The 23,394-nt window shown below is 54.1% G+C and overlaps 1 protein-coding gene across 4 annotated transcripts in view; it reads left to right on the top strand.

Moving 5' to 3' along the window:
• Positions 1 to 23,394, top strand: part of SFI1 (SFI1 centrin binding protein) — a 60,281-nt gene that overhangs the window by 12,529 nt on the left and 24,358 nt on the right. For 3 of the 4 annotated variants that reach the window (XM_043979943.1, XM_043979946.1, XM_043979945.1), the window contains 8 exons: positions 1,139 to 1,241; positions 6,144 to 6,300; positions 7,313 to 7,474; positions 8,530 to 8,600; positions 11,845 to 11,937; positions 13,143 to 13,240; positions 16,177 to 16,243; positions 20,329 to 20,459. In XM_043979943.1, the coding sequence (XP_043835878.1) occupies positions 1,139 to 1,241; positions 6,144 to 6,300; positions 7,313 to 7,474; positions 8,530 to 8,600; positions 11,845 to 11,937; positions 13,143 to 13,240; positions 16,177 to 16,243; positions 20,329 to 20,459 (882 nt within the window). The remainder of the gene's footprint in view (positions 1 to 1,138; positions 1,242 to 6,143; positions 6,301 to 7,312; positions 7,475 to 8,529; positions 8,601 to 11,844; positions 11,938 to 13,142; positions 13,241 to 16,176; positions 16,244 to 20,328; positions 20,460 to 23,394) is intronic. The other variant, XM_043979944.1, reaches the window with a different exon arrangement.

Genomic DNA, 23,394 nt, shown 5'->3' with positions numbered 1-23,394 from the left:
GCCAGCCCATGAGTGCAGGCCAGGCTTCCCCGTCTTAAAGGCGACCTTGTCAGCTGGTGAGCCGTGCCCTGTGCGGCCCGTGCACTCTGAGCCTGCGGCTTCTTGTGGTCGCTGCTTCCCTTTCTTGCTGTACAGGAGCCACCCTTCTGTCAGCTTCCTCTTGAGTGTCAGGACTCCGGGCTCTTCTCCTGGCCAGGGTGTGTCTGCCCAGCTCTTCGGCTGTCAGTCCTTTCTCCATCCTCAGGTGGTATTCATCTGGGCCACGGATTTGGCTTCAGAGGGAGCCGCGGGGCTGCCGGCTCCCGTGTGGTCATCTCTCCTCTGTCAGTTCAGTTTCAGTCTAGCGGGCACTAATTACGTGCCAGCTGTGGGGGGCACTGCCCTTTCCTGTCTAAAGGCAAACCTGGCATGGGGTGGTTTGGGCAGTTCTCTCTGCTGTCTCCCCCCCCCCCCGGGCGGGCAGCAGTGCCACACTGCCTTTGCTCCTCCAGCTTCAGACCCAGCACTGTACCCTACACCCAGTCGCCCCTCCTGCTGCTTATGTTACAATTCTATCTAGTCTGTCTAAAATATCTAACGAGTGGTCGCCAATAAATTATAAGCTTTAGCAAGAGTTAGACTTTTAAGCATTTATTAAGGAGAATAAGAATTTGGTAAAGAGAGAGAGAAAGGCCTAGATTCCTATCTATTAAAGGGAGAGCGCATTTCTAGCTCCGCTCTCCGCCAGCGTCCACAGGAAAGAGAGTGAGTCAGAGTGCGGCTCCCCCTTCTTCCTCCCCCAAGTGAACGTCACTTCCTGACGCCAAAGAAAAGACGCATGGTCTTGCCCTTAAAGACCTTCACCTCATGGTGGAGCTTTTCTACAGTAAGTCTCCAGAAGTTGGCGTCATTCCAGTGGTTACACTGTGCAGCACAGGGTCGGCAGAGCCCGTGACCAGGCCCCGGCTCCTGCTGTGGACTTTTCTCCTGTGTACGTGGGCAGTGGTTATCTCGCTAGAGGAGAGCCTGTGCAGTTGCTGCACATGGGCACCGTATGGCCAGAGGGGGACAGCGCAGGGATGTCCTCACCCCCTCCACTTCATGCCCCTTTCCCCTTCTCGGGTGATAGATTGTCCTTGTGAGATTCTCTCTGATACAGAGTGCCATGGAGACTGTGGAGGCGACAGGGGCAGACGAGCCGCCTGGGCCGCGTGATGGACGCCTTGGCCCTGCAGCACTGGGGCGTCAGCCTGCAGTTCTGGGTAAGACTCACCTCGGTTTTAGCTCCGCTAACCCAGTTGTCATAGGTGACTGCTCTGCATCTTCGAGCCAATTCAGCCCATCACCTGGGGCAGGTAGGACCTCAGAGTCACCTTTGATTCTTGCCTTTGCCTCCATCTCTCCCATTGGCCACTTGGCAAGTCCTTTTCTCCCCCCATAGATGTGTTTACATTCATCCTCTCCTTTGCCTCCCCGCTACTACCACCAGCCCGGGCCCTTGGTACCTCCCACCGGGGCGGTCACCACGGGCAGACTCCTCACCTCACGCCTCCCTCTCCTCTGACCCTTCCAGCTGATGCCCAAGCAGCTTCCTTATGAAGAAGGACACTTTTAAAAAGTGTTCATGCAAGAAAGAACATCACACGAGATAAAAGAGACTAAAATTTAAACCTGTTTGCACAACCAAATCTAATGTTAAAATTAGAAAGAAAGCAGGAACAGAAGCTTTGCAGCAAGTTTCTTTGATAAAGGTTGTGTATTTAAGCTATATGAGGAACTGATTGTATTTTATAAAATGAAAAGCCAGCCCCCTCAGGCAGTTATTCAATAAGCATTTATTAAGTGCCTGCTGTGTACCAGGCACTAAGCGAAGTGCTGGGGAGTCAAAAAGAGGCGAAAAGAGTCCCTGCCCTTGGGGAGCTTAGAATCTAATGGGGGAGAAAACAAGCAGACACATGCGTACAAAGCAAGCTGTAGGCGGGGTAACCAAGGAATGATTTTTTTCCCCTTGATAGTATTTTATTTGTTTTCAGTTACATGTAAGGCTACTTTTCAATATTCATTTTTATAAGATTCTGAGTTCCAAATTTTTTCTCCCCCTCCCCAAGACAGAAAGCAGTCTGATAGAGGTTGTACACATACAGTCACATTAAACATACTTCCACGTTAGTCACATTGTGGAAGAAGAATCAGAACAAAAGGGAAAAACCTCAAGAAAGAAAGAAAGAAAGAAACAACAGAAAAAGTAAAAATAGCATGGGTGGATCTGCATTCAGAACCCACCACTCTCTTTTCTGGATGTGGAGAATGTTTCCCATCACGTGCTTTGGAATTGTCTTGGACCATTGTATTGCTGAGAAGAGCCAAGTCTATCCCAGTTGATCATCACACAGTGTGGCTGTTACTGTGTACAATGTTCTCCTGGTTCTGCTCACTTCACTCGGCATCCGTCCACTTAAGCCTTTCCAGGTTTCTCTGAACTCCTCCTGCTCATCGTTTCTTACAGCACAATGGTATTCCATTACATTCATGTACCACAACCTGTTCAGCCATTCCCCAATGGATGGGCATCCCCTCAATTTCCCAGTCCTTGCCACCGCAAAAAAGAGCTGCTATAAACATTTTTCCCTTTTCTATGATCTCTTTGGGATACAGACTCAGTAGTGGTATTGCCGAGTAATAGGGATTAATTAACAGAGGGAAGGCACTGGAATTAAGAGGGACTGGGGAAGGCTTCCTGTAAGAGGTGGGATTTAGTTGGGACTTAAAGGAAACTGGGAGGTCAGTGGTCAGAGCCAAGGAGGGGGAGCCGTTCAGGCTCGGGTGGCAGCCAGAGAGAAGCCAGAACCGAAAGATGGAGGCCTTGTTCATGGAACATCCGGGAGGTCGTTGTCACTGGGTGGAAGAGCACGCGTAGGGGAGGGAGGGTCCGTCATGAAGGGCTCTGACGGCCAAACAGAGCGTTTTGTAATTGCTCCTGAAGACAGCAGGGAGCCACTGGAGTTTACTGAGTAAGGGGGTGACACGGTCTGACCTGTGCCACTTTAGTGGCTGAGTGGAGGAGAGCCTGGAGGGGGCAGGGACTGGAGGCAGGCAGACCGCCCCCCCCCAGCAGCTATTGCAGTTGTTCAGGGATGAGAGGATGAGGGTCTGTACCAGGCTAGAGGTAGGGTCAGAGGAGAGAAGGGGGTACGGGGGGGTGAGAGAGTGAGGAGAACAGGATGACTCCTGGGTTGGGAGCTTGAGGGAGTGGGGGCAGGGCTGTGCTCTTGATATTAGCAGGGAAGATGGGGCCGGGGGAGCCAAGGGGGAAAAGGTAGTGAGTTGTTTGGCATATTGAGTTTGAAATGTCTGAAAGGCAGGTGGAGATGTGAGATCAGACATCGGTCGAGAGGCTGGGGCAGGAGAGGTAGATTTGAGAATAGTAAATCCATGGGAGCTGATGTGCTCACCCAGCAAAATAGTAGGGAGTGAGAAGAGGGGCCAGAATCCAGCCTGGAGGGACACCTGTGGTAAGAGGGCATGACCTGGAGGAGGATCCAGCAAAGGAGGCAGAGAAGGGGCTGTCAGAGAGGGAGTGGAGAACCGTGTGGGGGTGTCCTGAAAGCCCAGAGAAAAGAGAGATCAAGGAGAGGGTGATGGCGTGTCCAAGCCTGCTGAGAGGCAGGACGGAGGAGGAGGAGATGCATGGACAAGAGGCCTCTGGATCTGGCACCGAAGACATTGTTCCTTGGCCACTTTGGAGAGGGAAGTTTTGGGGGAATGTTGAGGTCAGAAGCCGGATCAGCAGGGGTGCAGAGGAGAGAATGTGGAGGCCCCGTCACAGACGCCTTCTCTAGAAGGTTGGCCACAAAGGGCAGAAGGGATGCAGGATGACAGTCAGCAGGGATGGAAGATCAAGTGAGGGTCTTTTAGGATGGGGGAGACCTGGGTGTGTTTGTAGGCGGGAGGGAGGGGGCATGTCAGAGGGAGGAAGCAATCTGTTGGAGGAGGGGAGCAGGATTACTTGTGTGGTAGCGAGGGGTTAGTCTTGGGGGGTGTAAGGCCACCTCTTCATGTGCAAGAGGTGAAGGAGGAGAGAGCTGAGGAAGAGGGGGAGGAGGGAGCTCTTGGTGAATGGCCTTGGGTTTTTTCAGTTGAATATGAGGCAAGATTCTCAGCTGAGAGCCTGGGGGAGGAGGAACCATGGGAAGAGGGGTCAGAAGGTTTGTAAGAGTCTCTGGAGAGTGGAAAGAGGTGGTAAGGGCCGTGTAATCAAGGAAATCCAAGCTCTCGGCCATTTGATGCAAAAGAGATTCCAAGTGACTCGTAATTAAAACAAGAACCTAATTCGAAGTACAAATGAAAGAATTGGTGAAGGTGCCAGCCGAAGCTGACAAATGTCAGAGGGGCTCAGAGAAGACAGGCTCCCTAATGCACCATGGATGGAATGAAGAATGGGTCCAGGCAGCCCGGAAAGCAGTTTGGAACTATGTCAGAAAAGTGACTGAGCTGCCTCGGCTGCGTTGGACCGAACTGCTCCGCGGCTTGAACCTCAGAAGCCAAAGGAAGAGGCCCGGGAGCGTCCGTACAGGTCTTTTTGTGGCGAAAGGCCAGAAGAGAAGTCATTCTCCTCCTCCTATGGAGATGGTGGCCAGGCCCAGGGCTCTCCCAGTGTGCCAGAGGAAGGGATGAAATGCACAGTTTGAGAAGAAGCTGGGCTGCAGAGCGAAGTGGGCTGAACTTGAAGATGGACTCTGGGGAGATGGTTTGAGGAGCCGGTAGCACTCTGATGACCTCACTCACAAACTGCGAAGACTGAGGCTGAAGTACGTCACTCACCTCCTGCCAGAGAAATGAGGAACGGGCAGCTTCCCCAGCCTAGCAGCGCCAGCTGTGCCACACCCTGCTTGTGGGGCAGGTGCTTCATCCACAGGGCTAGGCTGGGGAAGAGATGATGTGCACATGCCGTTTAATGTGTACCCACAAGCCCAGAGAAATGGGCGTTGTCAACCAGAAGTTCCTGTAGCTTCTAACGGGCCTGGGAGGATGCTGATGCCCTGGGTAGTAACGGAGGTCTGGCAGTGAGGAGGATGTGGGGGAAAGAGCATGGATTCAGTGTTAGACACTTTTGGACATCCCATTCGAGATGTCAGAAGTGGTTGGAGATGAAATATTGGAGGTCAGCAGAGAGATTGGGGCAGTAGCCTGAGGAACTGATGGTTTGGGCTGCTGGGGGGAAGGTCGCAGGGCAGGAGTTGGGGAGGGAGGGAAGGGGCCTGAGAGTCTAGGGAACGGTGGCCAAGGAAGCATGATTACGGATGGGTGGCACGTCCCCTCGGGTGCCCAGGGCTCTTCATCCCCTCGCTGCTAACTTCCCGGGCAGGGCACCCCATGCCTTCCCTCCTCTGGGCTCAGGCTTGGCTCAGGATGGGAAAGCCCCGGACCCTGAGAGGTCCACGGGACCGATCCATCCTCAGCTCAGCCAGGAGCCCCCTGCTCTTCTGTCCCCTGCAGCCTCCCGCACGGGCTTTCCCGTGATGGGTGACCTGCCCCCTCTCCCCCTCATTAGTCCCTTTCCCACATGACAGCATTGGAAGGGAACTGCCCCCCCTTCAATGCATCCTCCTTGTCCCATCCCTGTCCTCCTCTGTGTTCCCCAGAGTGGCCACCAGGTGGCGCCGTGGCTCAGGTGCTGCCAGAGGGCTCAGGCCCCCCTGGGTACAGTGGGAAGCCAGGGAGAGAAGAGATGGGAAGCACTGTGTTCTCCTGAGAGATCGTGCCTGCGCCTGGCACGTAGTAGGTGCTTGTCAATAGTAAATGCTTGTGGCCATGGCTTGTTCTTTGCCCCTGAGATTAAAACACATGGGTTCATCTGGACGTCCTTTTCTAGCCTCTGCCTCCTCGCCTGCTTCTAGAGTCCGAGCCACGTGCTCCTCTTAACCAGTGTGCCGGACCACCCGGGCCACAGGAACGGGGGGGGGGGGGCACTGGGCCACGGGGACTGGACCACCAGGGCCACAGGAGCAGGGAGATGAGCCGCTGAGCCACAGGAACCGGACCACCTGGGCCACGGGAACAGGGGGCCACTGGGCCACAAGAGTGGGGCCAGTTCTCTGGGCTTCATGTTCTTCAGGCCCCTCTCTACCCTAACCTTATCTCTGGCCTCTCCCTCTGGTTTCCAGGCATGGTCTCGGTGGCAGAAGCAATTTCTGCACATGCAGATTATTAGAAAGAAGGAAACCAAGGCAGTCTGGCACTATGAATGTCACGAAAGACAGAGGGCCCTGAAGGCGTGGAGAGTCTATGTCCAGAGCCGCAGAGAGAAGCGGAGCCAGGCCCGTGAGTAGGGAGGGCTGGGGGCCCCCACCTCAGAATGTGGGTGCTGTGTGTGACTGGGCCTTTTCTCAGAAGTGACGCCGTGTCCTTGCCCTTGGTGACCACAGGTCTCTGGCGGCCTGTGGCTGTGGCGTGTAGGGGCTGAGGGCTTGGTCTGCACCGGGGTGCCCTGGGCAGGGTGCCCACTCTGGGGTGAGAGGCCCTCAGTTCAATCCTTGCCCTGTCACTTACTGCCCAGGTGCCCATGGACATAGCCCTTCTCAGTGCCCCATCTTCTCACCTAAAGGTTGGACTCTGGCTTCTGAGGCCCCTCTGGGCTCCAAAACCAGGATCCTTTCATACCCTCATTCAAGACTCGTCAGTACTTAGGGAGTGTGAAGGAAATATGGTTTGGAAGAGCTTCCTGTCCAGTTTGCTCATTGATAGGAATGTGGGAGGTCGGAGGAAGAAGGAGAGGGCTCAGGATGGGAGGGAGCCTGAGGTTGCCTGGCAAGGACATCTTGGGAGGAGCCTCGTGCTCCTGTTGGACACACCTCTTCCCCTGTGGACCCCGGCATAAAGAACCCCCAGAAGCTTTGGGGTGACACGTTGGTGATGTGTCTCTGTGGTTGGATGTGGGCACCTGATGTCCCGGTGCCGAGGAGGCCTCCCCGGCCCCCCGGCGTGGAGTGGCGTGGGCTGGCCATCCAGGAAATGCTTCGTGTTACCTCATCCTTGGATGGGAAGGGGCCCAGGGACACCTGTTTGTCACAGTCAGTCATCTTATTTTAGGACGGTCGAGGCGGGGTGCCAGGGCCAAGTTTGGCCACAGGTCCCAAAAGGGTTTTTCCAGTCTGGCAGCTGCAGGTCAATGTTTCGCTGCCACGGCCCTAATGTAAGCGTCCTGTCTGTGGGGAGGGAAACGGAGCCCCTGGTGAGACTGATCTGTCAGGAGCCAGGAGCTCGCCCAAAGACCGTAGCGCGGTCCCTCCCCTCATCCCTGGTGGGCAGAACCCTTGTGTGTGCTTCTCCCCAGAGCTGGCTGGACGATTGCACTGTGCCGCCGTGGTGCGCACCAGCTTCTTGGTTTGGCGAGCAGCCTGGGAGGACAGAAAGTGCCTTCACGCGCACCAGGCGAGGATTGAGGAGCTGGCGGCCCGGATCGCCCTGAGGCAGGCCTTCGAGCACTGGAAACACTGTATCCTTCCTGCCCGGCTGGCCGGGGCACCCCGGCCTGGGCCAGTTCTGCGAGACAGTCGCCCAAGGCTCACTGCCAGAGCTCCCTGGGGGTGGGCCTGTGGACAGTGACAGGACTTGCTGAGCCCTCGTTCCCTCCTCCACAGAATGGGAGCAGCAGCGCTTCCGCCTCCTGTTTTGTGCGCTCCTTGGGAGGAAGGGGCTTCCTTTGTGAACCTGGAGGTTCTGACGCCATTTCACAGATGAGGAGATTGAGGCTGAGACTGGGGCTGGCTCGGGGCTCCCCGGGGGAGGCAGCCAGTGTTCCAGGCTAGGGGGCTTCCTGCTGGGGGCCTGCCGGGTGTCGTGTGCTGTCCCAGGGCTACGCTAATCGAGACTCACACGTGGATGGCGAGCCCAGTGCTCCCCCAGGTGCCAGGGACCTCAGCTACAGACTCAGCAGAGGTGGCTTGTGCTTGGGCCTTCCCATGAGTCCTCACAGGCTGGGTGACCCCGGACCTGTCTCCTATGAAAGGTGGCCTCGAGGCCCCTTCTTAGCCTGTGATCCCATGGACCTTGGCAGGGGCTCTCTCACAGGCCAGGGGCCTAGCTAGACAGCAGTGCATCATGGGTCTCTGGTTCACACTTCCTGGTACCTTGTCCTCCTGTGACCAACCTGCCACTTATTTCATGTGGCCCGTCGGGTGGCCCTTACAGGAGGTGGTCCTCCAGGGTTGAGAGCCCACCAGCTCCCTGAGGTCAGGGGGCGTTTTTCATTTTGTCGGTGGAGCTGTGGGGCCTGGCACAGCCCTGGACAAATGATCACACTGGACAACAGTGTTGTTGTGCCCAATTGCTGCTGTCCATCTGGGGCTCAGAGAACCCCGTGGGCTCAGCACAGGGACTCAGGTGTCTGCTTGGTGGCCCGGCAGGCCTGTGTGCTGTGATCGAGAACGTTCTGTGGACTGGCAGCTTCTTATCCTGGATGGCTGCTTCCCCTCTCTGCAGACAGGAGCCCCAAGGAACCAAACCACTGGGGCAGGGGCCGCTTAGGAAAAATCTTTAACTTCCTGACAGACATGCTGATTTCTGCTCAGGGGGCTGCCTCGTGGGACATGGCAGAGAAACACCATCGGCGCTGGCTGCTGGTAAGAGCTCTGGCCGCCCACCTGGACCCTCAGGCCGGGCCTTCCGGAGGCCCCTCTGTGCCCTGGGTGAGAAGCCCGCCCTTCAGCACGCCCAGGGCTGTCCCCAGGGGCCCCTTCCTCCTTCAGGTTACTCCTTAATTTCAAAGGAAAATGAACTGCTTGTGACACAGAACATTTGGTTCTTTTGATGACCCAGCCAGCCTGGGCCCCAAGCCCGCCCTTCCCCGCTTGGCTATTGCTACCACTGTGGAACACCCCGTAGTCTGTTTTGCTAAACTTTTAAAATCCTTTGTTATGAGGAATGACTCAGTGGGGAGGGGAAGGGGCAAGTCTCTGTTTATCATGTTCCCTGCCCCACCTGGCCAGGCCAACTCCAGGAGCTTCTGTCCCCTTCTCTCTGTGAGCCAGTTGAGTCACAATCCCTACCTGACTCCTGCTCTCACAAGGACATTGTATGTCGATGCTTTCTTAAACACCCCGATTTCCCATTTCGTCCCCCTCTGTTGTGCTCCCCTACAGTCACACGCAGGCCTCGTCTCTTGCCAGCTCCCCATAAGGTTCTACTTCCATGATGGGGAAACACTGGCATTCCTTGATCTGGTCACCCTCGGCCTCTTGTGTCGGTCTCTCTCTTCCTTCTCATCAAGACCCCCATCCCTCCCCCCTCAGGTCTTTGTCTAGTGAACCGGCTCAGCCCCACCCTGGCTCTTTCTCCAGCCCTTGCTTCTCTTGTCCCATTGCTGCTCATGCTCACGCCCTGCCTGGACTAGTAACATTCCTCCCCCTAAACCCCCATGTGAGGAAAATGGCTCCTACTCAATAATTTTCTGGAATTCAGTGGTGGTGATGTGTCAAAGGTTCGTTTATTGTCCTTCTCGTGAGAATGGGCCACCCAGTGTGCAGCTGGTGGGTGACCAAAAATGGGGGCTCACAGACTCCCTTTTATCTCCTAGTCCCCAACGCGAATGGCCCCTCCCCTTTTTCATCATTATTTTGGTTACTCAAGGGTTACAATCTACCCAGAAGAACTGGCTAATGGGGCAGTATTTCCACCCCTCTGCATCCACTCTCCCAGGGGAAATTTCGCTATCTGTGAATATTAGCATGTGAGTGTCTGCTTTTATTCCCCAGGGGAACCCTTGAGGGAGACAGACCCCCATTTCCTCACACCCCATCTGCTCCTGATGGTGCTGCTTGGATCTGACCTCAGCTGGGCCCTCACCCCAGCACGGCAATCCTTTTACGCCTTCCTCATTGATTGTCTAGACCACCATATGGAAGGAGCCTCGCGGGCCACATATTGACTTAGGAAACCACCTACTGACGTGGTTTTAAAAAAATGTTGTTAAGTATTTCCCACTTAGGCTTCTGTCCGGTTCTTGAGCCCTTGGGAGTGTGTTTGACACACTCCGTACCACTCTCTAAAGCAGCTGTTCCGAAATTTAACTTCTTAATTGGGCCTCCCACATCTCCCACTCGCCCCCTCTTCTCTTCCCTCCCTTTTGATGAGCATCTGCCTTAGTTTCCTTATCTGTAAAGCGAGGCTCATAATAACCCTTCCCTCAGAAGTGGGGATTGAGGATCAAATGCCCGGGGGAAAGCTGGAGCCTAGGGCAGGTATTGGGGAGGACTGGGAGGGGGCCTGGAAGGTGGGGAGAAGAAGCTTGAAGTTTATCCGAGCCCCTTAACTTTTCAGTTATTTATTACAATAACACTTGTAAAGCCTTTCCCGTACCATCAAGTTAAATGCGAGCTCTCCTTATCAGGGCCTGCTTCTGGCTTCTGCCGGCTGTGTGACCCTGGGCAAGTCACTTAGTTTGTGTTAAGGACAGTTGCCAACTGTGCCATGGTGCTCTCCACACCAGTAAAGCTGAGGTGATCTGAGCCCTTGCACCACCATGGTTTCCTGAAGGTCCGGCCAGATTGCTCTGTCCCTCCTGCCCACGAGAGCTTGCTGCATTCGAGTGTCGTCTTCCAGTAACGTGCCACTGCTTCTTTAACCGGCCACCTGTTGTTGGGTGTCAGTTTCCCCTGGTTTATGGATCATGTAAATCTTTGAGTCGGGCACCCTTCCTATTTTCTTAGCGACACTTTTGGGGTCTCTTCCTGTCTGGCCGCCTCTGGTGACTCGGCCAGATTTCTGTTCTTTGGTGGCTTCATTTTCTCATGGCCCCTCGGTTGTGGTGACAGGGCCGGGCAGAGCCCTGAATGGGGGAAAGAGATTAGGAAAGGAAGTCGTATTTGGGCTGAGCGTCAGCCAAAACATGGTGTTCCCCGTCTGGAGTCGTCTTCTCTGGGCCACAGGGTTCCCTGCCACAGAGTTAGAGGGTTTGATACTCTCACTTCACAAGCGGAGGGATCTGTCCACCATCCTGTTAGCGGCTCTTCTCTCTTCCTTCTCCTTCCTTGCCCCTTGAATCCACCCTTCATGCCATTGCCTCATGAATGAGCTTACGGGTATGCCTTTGGCCCCTTGGCCCGCCCTCTCCAAGGCCTTCCCCAGCCTGGCCTGGCCTCCTTGTCTTGCCTTACTTCCCACTTCCTGCCCTGTGCTTCAGCCAGACCAGCCATGTGCCTGCTAGGTCACATCCCCCCAGTACTTGGCCTCAGTTTCTCTGTGCTGCCTCCACTACCTGACACACACTCCTCACCCTCCTGGCCTCTTACAGTCTGACCCCCCCCCCCCCCCGCCCCGGCCCCTTTCCAGACCGAGCTCAGTGGCTGTGGTTCCTTTCTCTACTCCCAGAAATGACCTTTACCTCCTCACCCCCTTTCTTACATGTGCATTGTGAGATTCAGAACCGGCGGGAGTATTGGGGATCCCTCAGGTCAGTGCTCACATTTTACAGCCGAGGTAACAGCCCCAGAAAAGGCAGGTGGGATTCCAGTCCAGGTGTCTGACCCCAAATCCACAGCTGCCACCAAAAGGGGGCTCGCCTGCAACTTAGGAGTTGCCTTTTTAGCTGTATGTTGTATTCCCCACTAGACCGGACCTCACCAGGGCAGGAGCCATGTCCTCTCTGATCTCCATGCTCTGCCCACAGGGGTGTGAGCAGCCCTTCACCAGCCACTGACCCAGCCCCTGAGATGCGATAGAAGCAGTGAAGGATGTGGTGGCAGCCGTGGCCCGTGGCAGCCGTGGCCTCGGGTGGCAGTCGTGGTCCACAGAGGCCTCCTGGGGCATATGCCTGTGATGGGCTTGAGGCTTTGCCCTAAACCTGGCTCCCCCTTCCTCTTTCCCCAGCTCAGCTGCTTCAGGGCCCTGAAGGAGAATGTGAAGAATTCCCGTCTCTCCCGGTTAAGGAAGAATCTGGCTCACAGGCAGCATCAGGCCATGGTGAGGCTCCCCTCTTGTGCCTCGGGCCCAAGTCCAGCAGGCCCTCTGCTCCTTTCCCTTCATCCTGGGGCAGTTCTTAAGGCATTTAGGCTCAGGCCCCAGGAATGTATTTGCAAATCAATACTTGGTGACTTTTTTTGCTTTGTGGGAGCCCAGGTGATAATTATCAGCTCTGCATGATCACTAGCCGGCTGCTATCGGGCATCATAACACTGCTATTTCAGATAGTTGTCTACTTAGTCAGAGGACATGTTCTCCTGATGGAATTGATCCACGGGGCCCAGAAGGGAGGATCGAGGCCTAGAGGCCTCGGGTTCTAGAGCCAGCTGTGATTTTAGGCCAGGAGAGCCCACTGGGGTCATGCGAGAAGCAGTGGGTAGAAGTAGCAGAAGGCAGCCACGTCTCATGGGCTGGGGGAGGCCTCCCACAGTCTGATTTCTAAAGTCAAAGAGAATGTCTTTGACCTCGAAGTGGGATGGCCCCAGTGGAGCCCAGACTGGGAGTGTGCCTTCGTGCCTGTGGGTACCTGTCTTTGGCAGGAGGGGTGCTCAATGCCATTTTTTGGGGGGTGGGGCAGTGAGGGTTAAGTGACTTGCCCAGGGTCACACAGCTAGTAAGTGTTAAGTGTCTGAGGCCGAATTTGAGCTCAGGTACTCCTGACTTCAGGGCCGGCGCTCTATCCACTGCACCACCTAGCTGTCCTCAATGCCATTTAAAATATATTTTTTTTTTTATCACAAAAGTATTTTATTATTTTCCAGTTATATGTTAAGATAGTTTTCAACATTCGTTTTCATAAGATTTTGAGTTCCAAATTTTTCTCCCTCCCCAAGACGGAAAGGAGTCTGATACAGGTTCTATATGTCCAATCACATGAAACACATTTCTGCATTAGTCATGTTGTGAAAGAAGAAGCAGAACACAAGGGAACAACCTCAGAAAAGAAAACAAAAGTCGAAACAGTCTGGTTCAGTCTGCATCCAGAATCCGCAGTTCCACAGCACCGTCATGCGTCCTCTGCTACAGTACATCTGAGCAGGGTCCTCTTGGTGCCTCAGTTTGCTCACCTGTGAGATGGGGGTCGTCACACCTGCTTGGATGACCTGAGGGCTATGAGAAGGAAGGGCCTCCTCTGTGAGTCCCATGGGCCTGGCCAGCAGGGCTCCTTCTCCCCTGAGGTGTGCCTCTGTCTCTTCTCTCTCCAGCTTTTGCAGAGGTTCTGGCACTGCTGGTGTGCCCGAGCTGAACAGAGAGAGGATGAGAAGCAGCTGCCCCGGCTCCTCTGTGCTCACAGCCACTACAGGTACTGCGGTCCGGCCTGGGGCTCCCCTAGAAGCTGCTGGCTTTCCTTTTGCCAGCTGCCTTGAGTCAGAGCCACAAAGACCTTCTGGCCTTTTATTTTTTAACGTTGTTCTCCCCGCCCAGCAGCCCCTGCCCTGCTCTCAGAACTGTCTTCTATGGGCAGGACGTTAAGGCGAGGAAAATACATGGGCACGGTGACCCTGTCTGCCAGGCCAGTCTCGTTCCCTAGCCCCTCACCCCGGGAGGTGATAGGTCATCCCTCCTCAGTCCCCCCGAGTCTGCCTGAGTCACTGAACTGGTCTGATTTTCCGGGCCTCTTGGGGCTGCATTGTTCCGGTCATCGTGGGTGTGGTCACTTCCTCTGTTCTGCTCCCCCAGCGCAGCGGGAGGTGCTTTGTTTCTTCCTGCTGGGCTTTCCTCAGAGGACCTGCCTTTTGGGTGGGCGTGTATCAGGTCAGTGGAGGAATCCTACATAGAGCTCTCTCCACCTTGGGAAGAGGATGGAGAAAGGAGGGGTGGGACCAGGTGGTCTCCTGTTCTCCAGGTCAGAGAGGGGTCATAGTGGATGAGGGCACAGGCTTGGCTCTGGGCTCTTGTGAAGTCAGCCCAAGGTCTTCCATAGCCTTGCTGGCCCCCATCTTTGGAGGGCTCAGTGTGGGAAGCAGACCTCTTGGGAACACTGCGTGGGGCACAGCAAGCACCTCGTTTCTGTCCGGGCCTTGTGTGCTGGCTGTGTCCAGGGCTGGGGGGGGGTGTTAGCCTAGAGGCAGCACAACTTGATGGGTAGAGTTCTGGACTTGGGTCAAGAAGACCCAAGTCTGCTTTCTACCTTAGGTACTGCCTAGCTCTGTGACCCTTGGCCGGTCGCTTAGTCATCTCTGCCTTAGTTTCTTCAACTGTAAAGTGAGGGGGTCAGGCGTGGTGGCCTCTAAGGACCTTCCAGCCCATAACCTGTCTGTGTGTGTGTGCATGTGCGTGTGTGTGCCTACATGCTACCAAGGCATCATTAACACTGATTAACCTGTGAGAGACTAATTTGTAAGCTAGAATGCTCATTTATTAATTTCTTGGGTGAGGGGAGATGATAAGGGGGGATGGGGTCTAGCCGGCCTGATGGCTGCGGGTGTGTTTGCTCAGGACCCCTCCTCAGCTTGCCGTGCAGTAGGTCTACTCAGGTAACCAAATTCCAGATTAAAAGGTTGGTGAATGTCAGATTGGAGGAAAGGGAATCAGATGTTCTCCCAAGATGTTTCTGTCTAGCTGTGTTAGGCCAATGAACGGCCTGTCCTAAAGGCTGTTTCTCTTGAATAAGCTGGAAAGCGGTTGTTTGAAATGTTAGCAGTGCTAATTCTGTGATGTTGGGCAGTGGGCTGCTCCCCACTAAGCCTCAGTCTCTTCGTCTAGAATGCAGGGTTTGTGCCAGGTGATCCCCGGGTCCTTTCTAGCTCGGACAGTCTTTGTATTTAATCTGGTCGATGGTCGTGCCCACAGCACCTGCCTCCCTCCCCATCTTGGCTGGAACATGGCTAGAGCAGGGAATTTTTGTTTTCAAATTTGTGGGTTTCTTTATGCACAAAAGCCTTAGAAAAGTATAACAATCAAATCAAATCAAAGTTCACATGTAATCAGAAATGAAGTTATAGGAAAGGTTAAAAAAAACCCCAAACATTAACCCCAAATGTATTTTTTGAAGTTTACAACTTATTTTTTCAGTTACATGTAAAAACAATTTTTAACATTTCTTATTTAAAAATTCTCTCCCTCCCACCTCCCTGAGATGGCAAGGTTTTACATATGCCATCATGTAAAACATTTTCATATTAGTTATGTTGTGAAAGAAAACACAGATAAAAAAAGAACCATGTTAAAAATAACGAGCAGAAAGCAGTCTGCTTTGATCTGCATTCATTCTCCATCGCGAGTCCTTCAGAATTGTCTCGGATCGTTGGGTTGCTGAGAAGAGCTGAGTTGTTCCCGGTGGCTGTTACTGTGTGCGGCGGTCTTCATTCTGCTCGCTTCCCTTTACGTTGGTTCACATGTCTTCACAGGTTTTTCTGAAGCCCCCGACCTTGTCATTTCTTACAGCACAATGCTGTTCCACCCCAGTCATACCACGGCTTCTTTAGCCATTCCCCAGTGGATGGGCATCCCCTCAATCTCCACAGAAACGTGCTTGAATAAGTATTTTGGTACAAATAGGTCCTTTTGCTTTTTTTTCCTTTGGGGTGCAGACCCAGCAGGGCTATTGTTGGATCAAAGCGTGTGCCCAGTTTCATGGTCCTTTGGGCCAAGTTCCCAGTTGCCCTTCAGAATAAAGGCCGGCCCTGCTGACTCTCTCAGCTGCCCATGAAGATTCTCCTGCCCCATCGCGACACTCACCTCCTTCACTTCTGCCTCTCCTGAAAGTGCTCTCAGGTTCCCAGGTCTCACAGTGCTTTTTTTGGCTTGGCAGGACAGGGGTAGCCGTGGATCCCATCTGCAAGAAATCCCTCAACTGAGCTTGAGCATTCAGAGCCAGGAGGGAGCTTTGAGACCCAGAGGCTCAGGACCCGATCATGGGGGGACCAAGGCTTGGGGTGGGGGGCTCCTTGCCCGAGGCCTCACGACCAATGATGGCCCCTTGAGGACAGGGTCCTGCAGAAGTTCCTGTTCCCTAGGTCCCCTCTTCCTTTCCTCCAGAGAGGATTTTCTCTTAAGGAAGCTAGAGTTTGGTGTGGCGAGGGAGGGTCAGGAGGCCTGGGTTCAGGTCCCGCCTCCGAGCCTCACCAGCTTGGTGCTCAGCCTCAAGTTAGTTCTCCTCTCTGGGCCCTGGGTCCCTTCCTGGAGAGTGAGTATGACATTCTCCGGGTTTACTTCTAGCAGGCTGATGAAGCAGAGGCGAGCCCACGAACACACAGGCCCCCCAATGTTCTGAAGGCTTTCCTTCCTGTGTTCCAGGGAAGCCCTGTTGCGTAAGTGCCTCCAGCTGTGGTCACAGAATGCCCGGGGAAGCAGACGCGAACAGGTAGGGCCTTCTTGGAAATGAGAAAATGGACCATTGAGGCCTTTGCTTGAATTGGCCACGGGCATCATGTGCCACTTGCTTCATCGGGGCTTGAAGGAACAGAAGTGGTCCTGTGGGGGAGGGGTGGGTTAGAGAAAGGAAGAAGGCGTCGGGGGCAGCCAAAGGGCTCCAGGCCTTGTGCTTTCCTGGGATCTCTGGGCACCAGTTTGGAGAAAGGGGGCGGGGGATGCATGGATCGTTCCTGTACCTCCTCAGTGGGCAGAGGTCCTGCCAGGATGGCTGCTCTCCCTCCCAGAGAAGGTTAAGGAAGTCACATCATTGTTCTCAGTCCGTGTCTAAAGCGCATCCTTGTTTCACGACTGACTCTTTGGTTTAGCCAGAGGGCAAACCCTGCACATGGAGGTACCTTGAAGGGGCAGCTGGCGGGGAGGCAGGGCAGGGGGCCTACACAGCCTCAGGAGAGGGGCTCAGTGTGTCCACTACCTGTCATGCCCAGCCTTGCCGATGGGCCATCCCGGCTACCAGCAGCTGCCACTGGCAGAGCTAACCCAGAGCACTGCTGTTCCGTCTGTTGCTTTTGGTCCAAAATGTGAAGTTAGTCTTAGTGGCAGACTCCCCTATGCCAAGATGCACGTATGGCTCACAGCTTGGGCCTGCTCTGGGTGGCCTCCCATGAGACAAGTGATCCCTTAGCTATTCACCAGCATTCTCTTCCTCCCAGGTGTGCCAGACTTTGGGGAGTCCAGTGCAGGAGACAGAAGGCTCAGCAGGGCCCATAGGAGATACATAGAGTAGATAGAAGTCCACTTGATAGTTAGTGGGGGTGGGAATAGCTCTCTGTACTGAGTTCAAATCTTGCCTCAGGCACCAATTAGCTGTGTGACCCTGGGTAAGTCACCTCTTAGCCTCAATTTCCTTATCTGTAAAATGGGGGGGGGGAGGTGGATTCTGTGGGCCCTGAGGTCCCTCCGGCTTTATGTCTAGGACCCTATGAGATGGTACAGGGAGGCGATGCAGGCTGCATCTAAAGAAAGAACAAGGGAGGGGAGATGGTCCCATCGTCCTCTCTGCCCTGCTCAGCCTACAGCCACACCATCTTGGTCTAGGGGTGTTGACCCAGTGGACGATGTCCAGAGCTGGGCACCCTGTGGCCAGGTCATCGGGCCAATCCAAGGACCCGGAGGTGTTGACTGGGCCATGGAAGACTTGAGGGCCATCATAGCTGTGGCAGAAGCAGAACCCACAGGTGAAGTCTCTGAGTTACACAGGTCCTCCTGCTGCTAAGATCCTGTAAGAAGACCGAGTCGCAGAGCCGGCCGTGTGCGGGGGTCACAGGAGGAGAAGCCTCTGGGAGCCAAGGATTCACTCATTCAAACAACTGGTCCACAGATGATGAAGCCCCAGGCCCTCCCTTGGCACTAGCCACGCCACTCTGGCTTCAGCAGGGACGTGGTCCTTCCACTAACACAGCTCGCACCCTCTCCGACTCTGGAGAGCATTGCTGTGCTGACTTTGACTTGCACAGGGTTTCCTCGCCTTTAGCTAGTCTAGTCCTTGCAAGGAAGACCTAGTGGGTGGTCTCTGCAGCTCGGCCAGCCTGGCCAGAGCCTTCCAAAGGCCAGGGCCCCTCCGTGCTGCTGCCTGCGGGTGGTCTGTGGAGGGACAGGAAGAAAGAAGTGGGAGCAAGGCTGGTGACCCCCAGGCCTCGCCCTTGGGGCCTTCGTCAAGATGTGGCCCAAGCTCTGGCTCTTTGTAAAATAGATTTTCATTTTTTCTTGCACTCTTACTTTTCCTAGATTTCCCCTTCCTTTCCTTCTTCTGAAAGAGCCGGCCCTTAGGACAAAGAAGAGAAAACATTTTCAGTAAAACTGAACTGTCTGTTGAAATGTCTCAGGTTGGGGGCCATGTTCCACCCTGGACCCTGACCTCTGCCAAGCAGTAGGGTCCCTTCCTTTTCTTAGTGATTCTTGGCAGGAACGTGGATTATTATTTTGCTCTCCTGCTGTCCCTTCTGTGACTGGGTGTAGTCTGGCCCTCCCTGAGGCCTGATCTCCACACCCACAAAGTCAGGACTCTTGGAGGTCACAGGGATGGCTCCTGTTTGGCCTCAGGGCCCCCTGCCTGTGCTGCTGGCCCAGCCCATCCAGGTCCTGGAATTCTGCCCTCCCCCTCCCCCAGCAGATTGAGAAACCTGAAGGTTACTGTCTCCCCCTCCCCCTTCTTCCTTTCCCTCTTTCCATGTGGCTTCTTAACGTGACAGACCTGAAGATGTCTTCCCATTGGGCTGCATGGGCTTTTAAGAAATCACAGAAGCATCTGTTTCTCCGTCCTCCTGGAGCAAAGGATTGAGGCCACTTACTTTTCTTTGTTATCTGCCTCAGACTTGGCAGGGGGCACTGGCAAAATTCAAGCCGGTCAGTTTAGCACCAGTTAGGAGCCTGCAGGAGTTGGCGCTAAAAGGGGGTTTTGTAATTAGCATGTCCTTAGTAATTCTTCCATGAGAGGCCCACCATGGTTCTCCATCATGGGCCATGGGCCTCCCTACTGTGCGCAAGGCCCTGTGCTAGTCCTTGGAGATGAGGAGCAGCAAAATTGAGGTAAATAAGATGCACCTGGGTAGCCTTCCTGTGCTATCTTAGCAGAATCACGGAGTACTAGAGTGAGGCGCCGTCTCGAAGATCTTGGACAGATGGGGAAACCGGGCCCAGCCCACAGGGAAATGAGCCGAGTGTCCCCAAAGCTCCCCAGAGACATGTAGTTCCTTGACTCAGGGTGTGGCTGCCAGGGTGGGGGTCCACAGTCAGGCCCAGGAGGCCAGCAGTCCCATCCAAAGGTCTGAGGGGCCAGGATGAGCCCTGGCCTTTAGGCTGAATTTAGGGGCTGGGTTCTGCACCTGCTCTTCTCTGTTTCCTGAACATTTGTTCCTATAAGTCTTCCAGGGGTCTCTGGCTTCCTCCCCATTGCTCTTTCTTATAGTACAATCATCTCGCTACATTCATGGACCCTGCCCTATTCGGCATCTCCTGCTCAGTGAGGACCTGCGTCAGCCTTCTGAGGTGCCCGTCGTGGGCTGGGTGCTGGGCCTACAAGGACAGAGAAATGCCACCATCCTTACTCAGGGGCAGTGCAGGCGGAGACACACACAAGTCTAAAGTAGCGAAACACAAGGGGGCTGAAGGAGGGTCAGGGCCAGGAAAGACTCCGCTGGAAGGTGGTGCTCGAGGTGCCTGCCAACAGGAAGCAGGGAGCGCGTTCCTAGCACGAGGTTCAGCCAGCGCAAGGATGCCAAGATGGGAAATAATGTGCCGTGTGTGACCAACAGCTTGGGAGCCAGGCTGGCGAGGGCTTGGGGCCAGGTTAAAAGCCAGACAGAGTAGGGGGTGGCGATGTGAGGTGCCTTCGGACCTACCCAGAAGGAAACTTGCCGTGGGGACCGTGTGAGGGATGGTGACTGTGGTTAGGAGAGACTGGAAGCAAGGATGCCTACTGCGAGGCAGTTCACAGGCCTCTGCTCTGTGTGGGGCAGGTGGGAGAGATGAAACAGCTGGGGATGGCAGGATTTGGCCATCGATGGGCTACGTGGGGTAAGCGAGAGTGAGGAGTCTGGGGTTAATGGCAGAGATAAAATCCTGGGAAACCCAAAGGATGGGGGGGGCCTTGGGAGGAAATAGGGAAGTTGGAAGGAGGTGGGGGTGGGGCATTGAGTTTGAGGTGTCTCGTACCCTGGGTTTAAAATGTCCAGGAGGCAGTTGGGGATGTGGGGTCTGGAGAGAGTGCCACAGGGAGCCTTCCTTGTTGGTATATGGCAGACCTTTCTTTTTTGGGTGTGCCTGGGCCTGGCATCCTGGATACAAACAGCCAATCGCCTCACTTGCGGCTCCCCCGTGCCTCGGCGTGCCTGCCTTCCCACGGCCCCTCTGTCCCTGACTCTTCCTGCCGGTGTTGGGGCTGAGAGGGGGTGCTCCCCGCATCTCTCTCCTCGGCAGTGATTTGGGGTGTTTTTGCCTGGGGTGGTTGGGGGATGTGCTGTTCTTTGGCAGACCCTTTCACCCACTCTTTGTGCTTGGGCCCTTGCTCTCGTTCAGATGCAGTCCACCAAAGCCCATCGCCACTATCGGAGCAGAAACCTGTCCATCCTCTTTCAGGCCTGGAGAAGCTTCAGCCACCAGCGGCGGGAGCAGAGGCTGAGGCGGGCAGAGGCTTCAAGCTTTCACAGGTGGGTACCACGCGGTTCGGAATCTCTCAGGATACCCTCCGTACTGTGCTGTCCCTGACCTCAGGTGCTGCTGACCCTGTGAGGCAGGGCATGGCGTTTGAGGCTGAGGACTTTGGACGGGACTCTAGGGGAGGCAGTGAGGACTAAGGGACTTGACCTGCCGGAGGATGGCTGGGCAAAGTGGATGCTTGAGAAGCTGGCAGTCGAGGCCTGTTGTGGCCATGGACTGCAGAGAGATTCTTTTTTTTTTTTAGTGAGGCGATTGGGGTTAAGTGACTTGCCCAGGGTCACACAGCTAGAAAGTATCAAGTGTCTGAGGCCGGATTTGAACTCAGGTCCTCCTGAATCCAGGGCTGGTGCTCTATCCACTGTGCCACCTAGCTACCCCGTGGAGAGATTCTGATGCCATACTGAGGAGTTTGGCCTCGGTCTTCTAGGCCGTAAGGAGCCAGAGTGGAGAGTTGGGTCCTGTTGGGTGATAACTGAGCCAGGCCCCAAGGTGAGGGAGTGGCTGACTCGTACACAACCATGCAAAGCCAGGAGTACGGTACGTTCTGTGACTTGAGTGAAGTCACTGAACACAGTGCACGTGGGATCACTGCCATGCCTGGGCTGGTCCCCGTGACCCTCAGGTGGAGCAGGCTTTCGCCTCCCCAGAAGCCAGCACCTCTGCCGCTCACGTGGAATGCTGAGCCCTCAGAGACACGGTCGGCCTGTCGGCTGCTTTGGCTCCCCTCCTCTTCTTTGCCCGGGAGGGCTCGGTCTGCCTTGGAGGTCACAGCTTCTTTTTACCTTGGTTTTTAAAAAATGTATCTGAGGGGCAGCTAGGTGGCGCTGTGGATAGAGCACTGGCCCTGGAGTCAGGAGGACCCAAGTTCAAATCCAGACTCAGACACTTAACACTTACTAGCTGTGTGACCCTGGGCAAGTCACTTAACCCCAGTTGCCTCACCAAAACAAAACAAAACAAAAATTTATCTGTCTTTCCCACTCCTCCAATTGAACCAAATCTGAAAAAGGAAGCCTTCAGTTCAGCAAAGTCCCCGCCAGCCGGCACAGACGTATCGGCTGCTTTTGGCACCGTGCCTCACCTTCATTCCCTTGGACTCCGGGTTTGTCCTGCACAGACAGGTCGTCCAAAGCTGTTTTTCTCTCTGATGCTGTTATCGTCACAGATGGATTATTCTCTTGGTTCTGCTCCCTTGTCTCTGCATCATCATTTCTCTGTGTGTCATAGTATTTCATCCGATCCTCATGATAACCCTGGCAGGTAGGTCATGTTATTACCCCCTTTTACAGAGGAGGAAACTGAGGTAAACAGGTGAAATAACGTGTCCGGGATCGCACAGCTGGGAAGTGTCTGAGGCTGGGTCTGGGCTCTTACTCAGCGCTCAGCCCACAGCTTCATGCTCCACGTGAGCTCTTTGTGATCACTGTGGGGCTGAGTCCCCTTCCTGTGATCTGGACTCCTTTCTGGGGCTCTCCCTAGCCCCAAAATGAGGAAACGGAGGCTCAGAAAATGTGTTCCTTATTCACAGTCACAGCTAAAGCTAGTAAGTGTTAGGCCTGGATTGCTTTCTTCCTGTAAAACGACCTTTTTAAAAACTTTTCAGGTTTAAATTCTCTCCCTCCTTCTCCTCCCCTCCCCACCTTTTGAGAAGGCAAGAAATATGACATCCATTATACATATGAAGTTATGCAAAACATTTCCATATTAGCCAAAAAAAGGGGAAAAAAAGCAAGAATGAAGTGAACAAAGTCAGCTTCTGTCGGCCTTCAGAGTGCTACATTGTCTCTGGAGGCGGGCCATGGTCATGGGTCATGGGTCATGGATCATGGGGTCATTGCATCGATCAGAGCATGGTTGTCTTTATTGTCTCAGTTGTTCTCGTTCCGCTTACTTTGCATCAGCACACACAGGTCCTGCCAGGTTTTTTGGAAAGCGTGTCGCTCACCATCTCTTATAGCGCAGTAGTATTCCATCCCATTCATGTACCACAGCTTGTTCGGCCATTCCCCAGTTAACGGGCATTCCCTCTGGACCTGGGTTTCAAACCCATATCTTCCGACTCTCAGGGCAGGCCTCTTCCTACTGCCTTAGGCCACTGCTCTGTACTGAGCGGGTGACATCTGGAGCATTACAGCCAACTCCAGGGACCCCATTTTGGGAGAGACATGGACAGGCTCTTCTCAGTCTGAAGGAGGGCAGTCAGCGTGGCCGTGGTCCTTGTAACCGCCACCTAGGGCTCGCTCTCTGGAACAGTTAGCTCAGAAAAGAGAAGATGTGGTGGTGAGATCGTGGTCCTTACACCTCCAACAGGCCACCAGGTAGAAGAACGATGAGCCTGACCCACTCTGGACCCAGAAGGCAGGAGCTAGTGCTTGTGGAAGAGAGAGGGCATGTGGGATACCTTGAGGCAGTGGGTCCCCACTGCTGGAAGTCTTCAGCTGAAGGCTGGGACGTCCTGTGTTATTAGAGCATTGTAAGAAACACATGTCATTGTGGGGAAGCTTGAGAAGTCTAGGCAACAGAACCAGGAAAATGGTAGGAACAGTTACTCCAGAATGTAAATGAAAGACTGATGGTAGCAGTAGTGGAACCATTTGAACCCGGAATTATGCCCAAACTTGGCTTCAAAGAAGAATTGTAAGAAAGCCCCTCCCCCCACTTCTTTTTGGGGGTATGGGTGGGCACTCTGGGTGTGGCATACTGCCTATGTCAGACTTTTTTGATATGTTGGTTACTTTTGCTGAACTTCATTTTTCCTTTTGAAAATTATTTGTTACAAGGGATTAATCTTTGGAAGGATAAGGGGAAGGGGAGGTAATGTAAAAATATATGTCAGTCCAGTTTTATCTTAAAAAAAGAAAATTAAAACAAAATTTATGGAAAAACATCTTCAAAACCAGTCCCTTTATCAATAAAGTAAAATAA

The sequence above is a fragment of the Dromiciops gliroides genome, chromosome 1, assembly GCF_019393635.1.
Source record: "Dromiciops gliroides isolate mDroGli1 chromosome 1, mDroGli1.pri, whole genome shotgun sequence".
Classification (NCBI taxonomy): Eukaryota; Metazoa; Chordata; class Mammalia; order Microbiotheria; family Microbiotheriidae; genus Dromiciops; species Dromiciops gliroides.
Note: the sequence above shows the minus strand (reverse complement) of the source record. Positions and strands in the feature narration are given on the sequence as shown.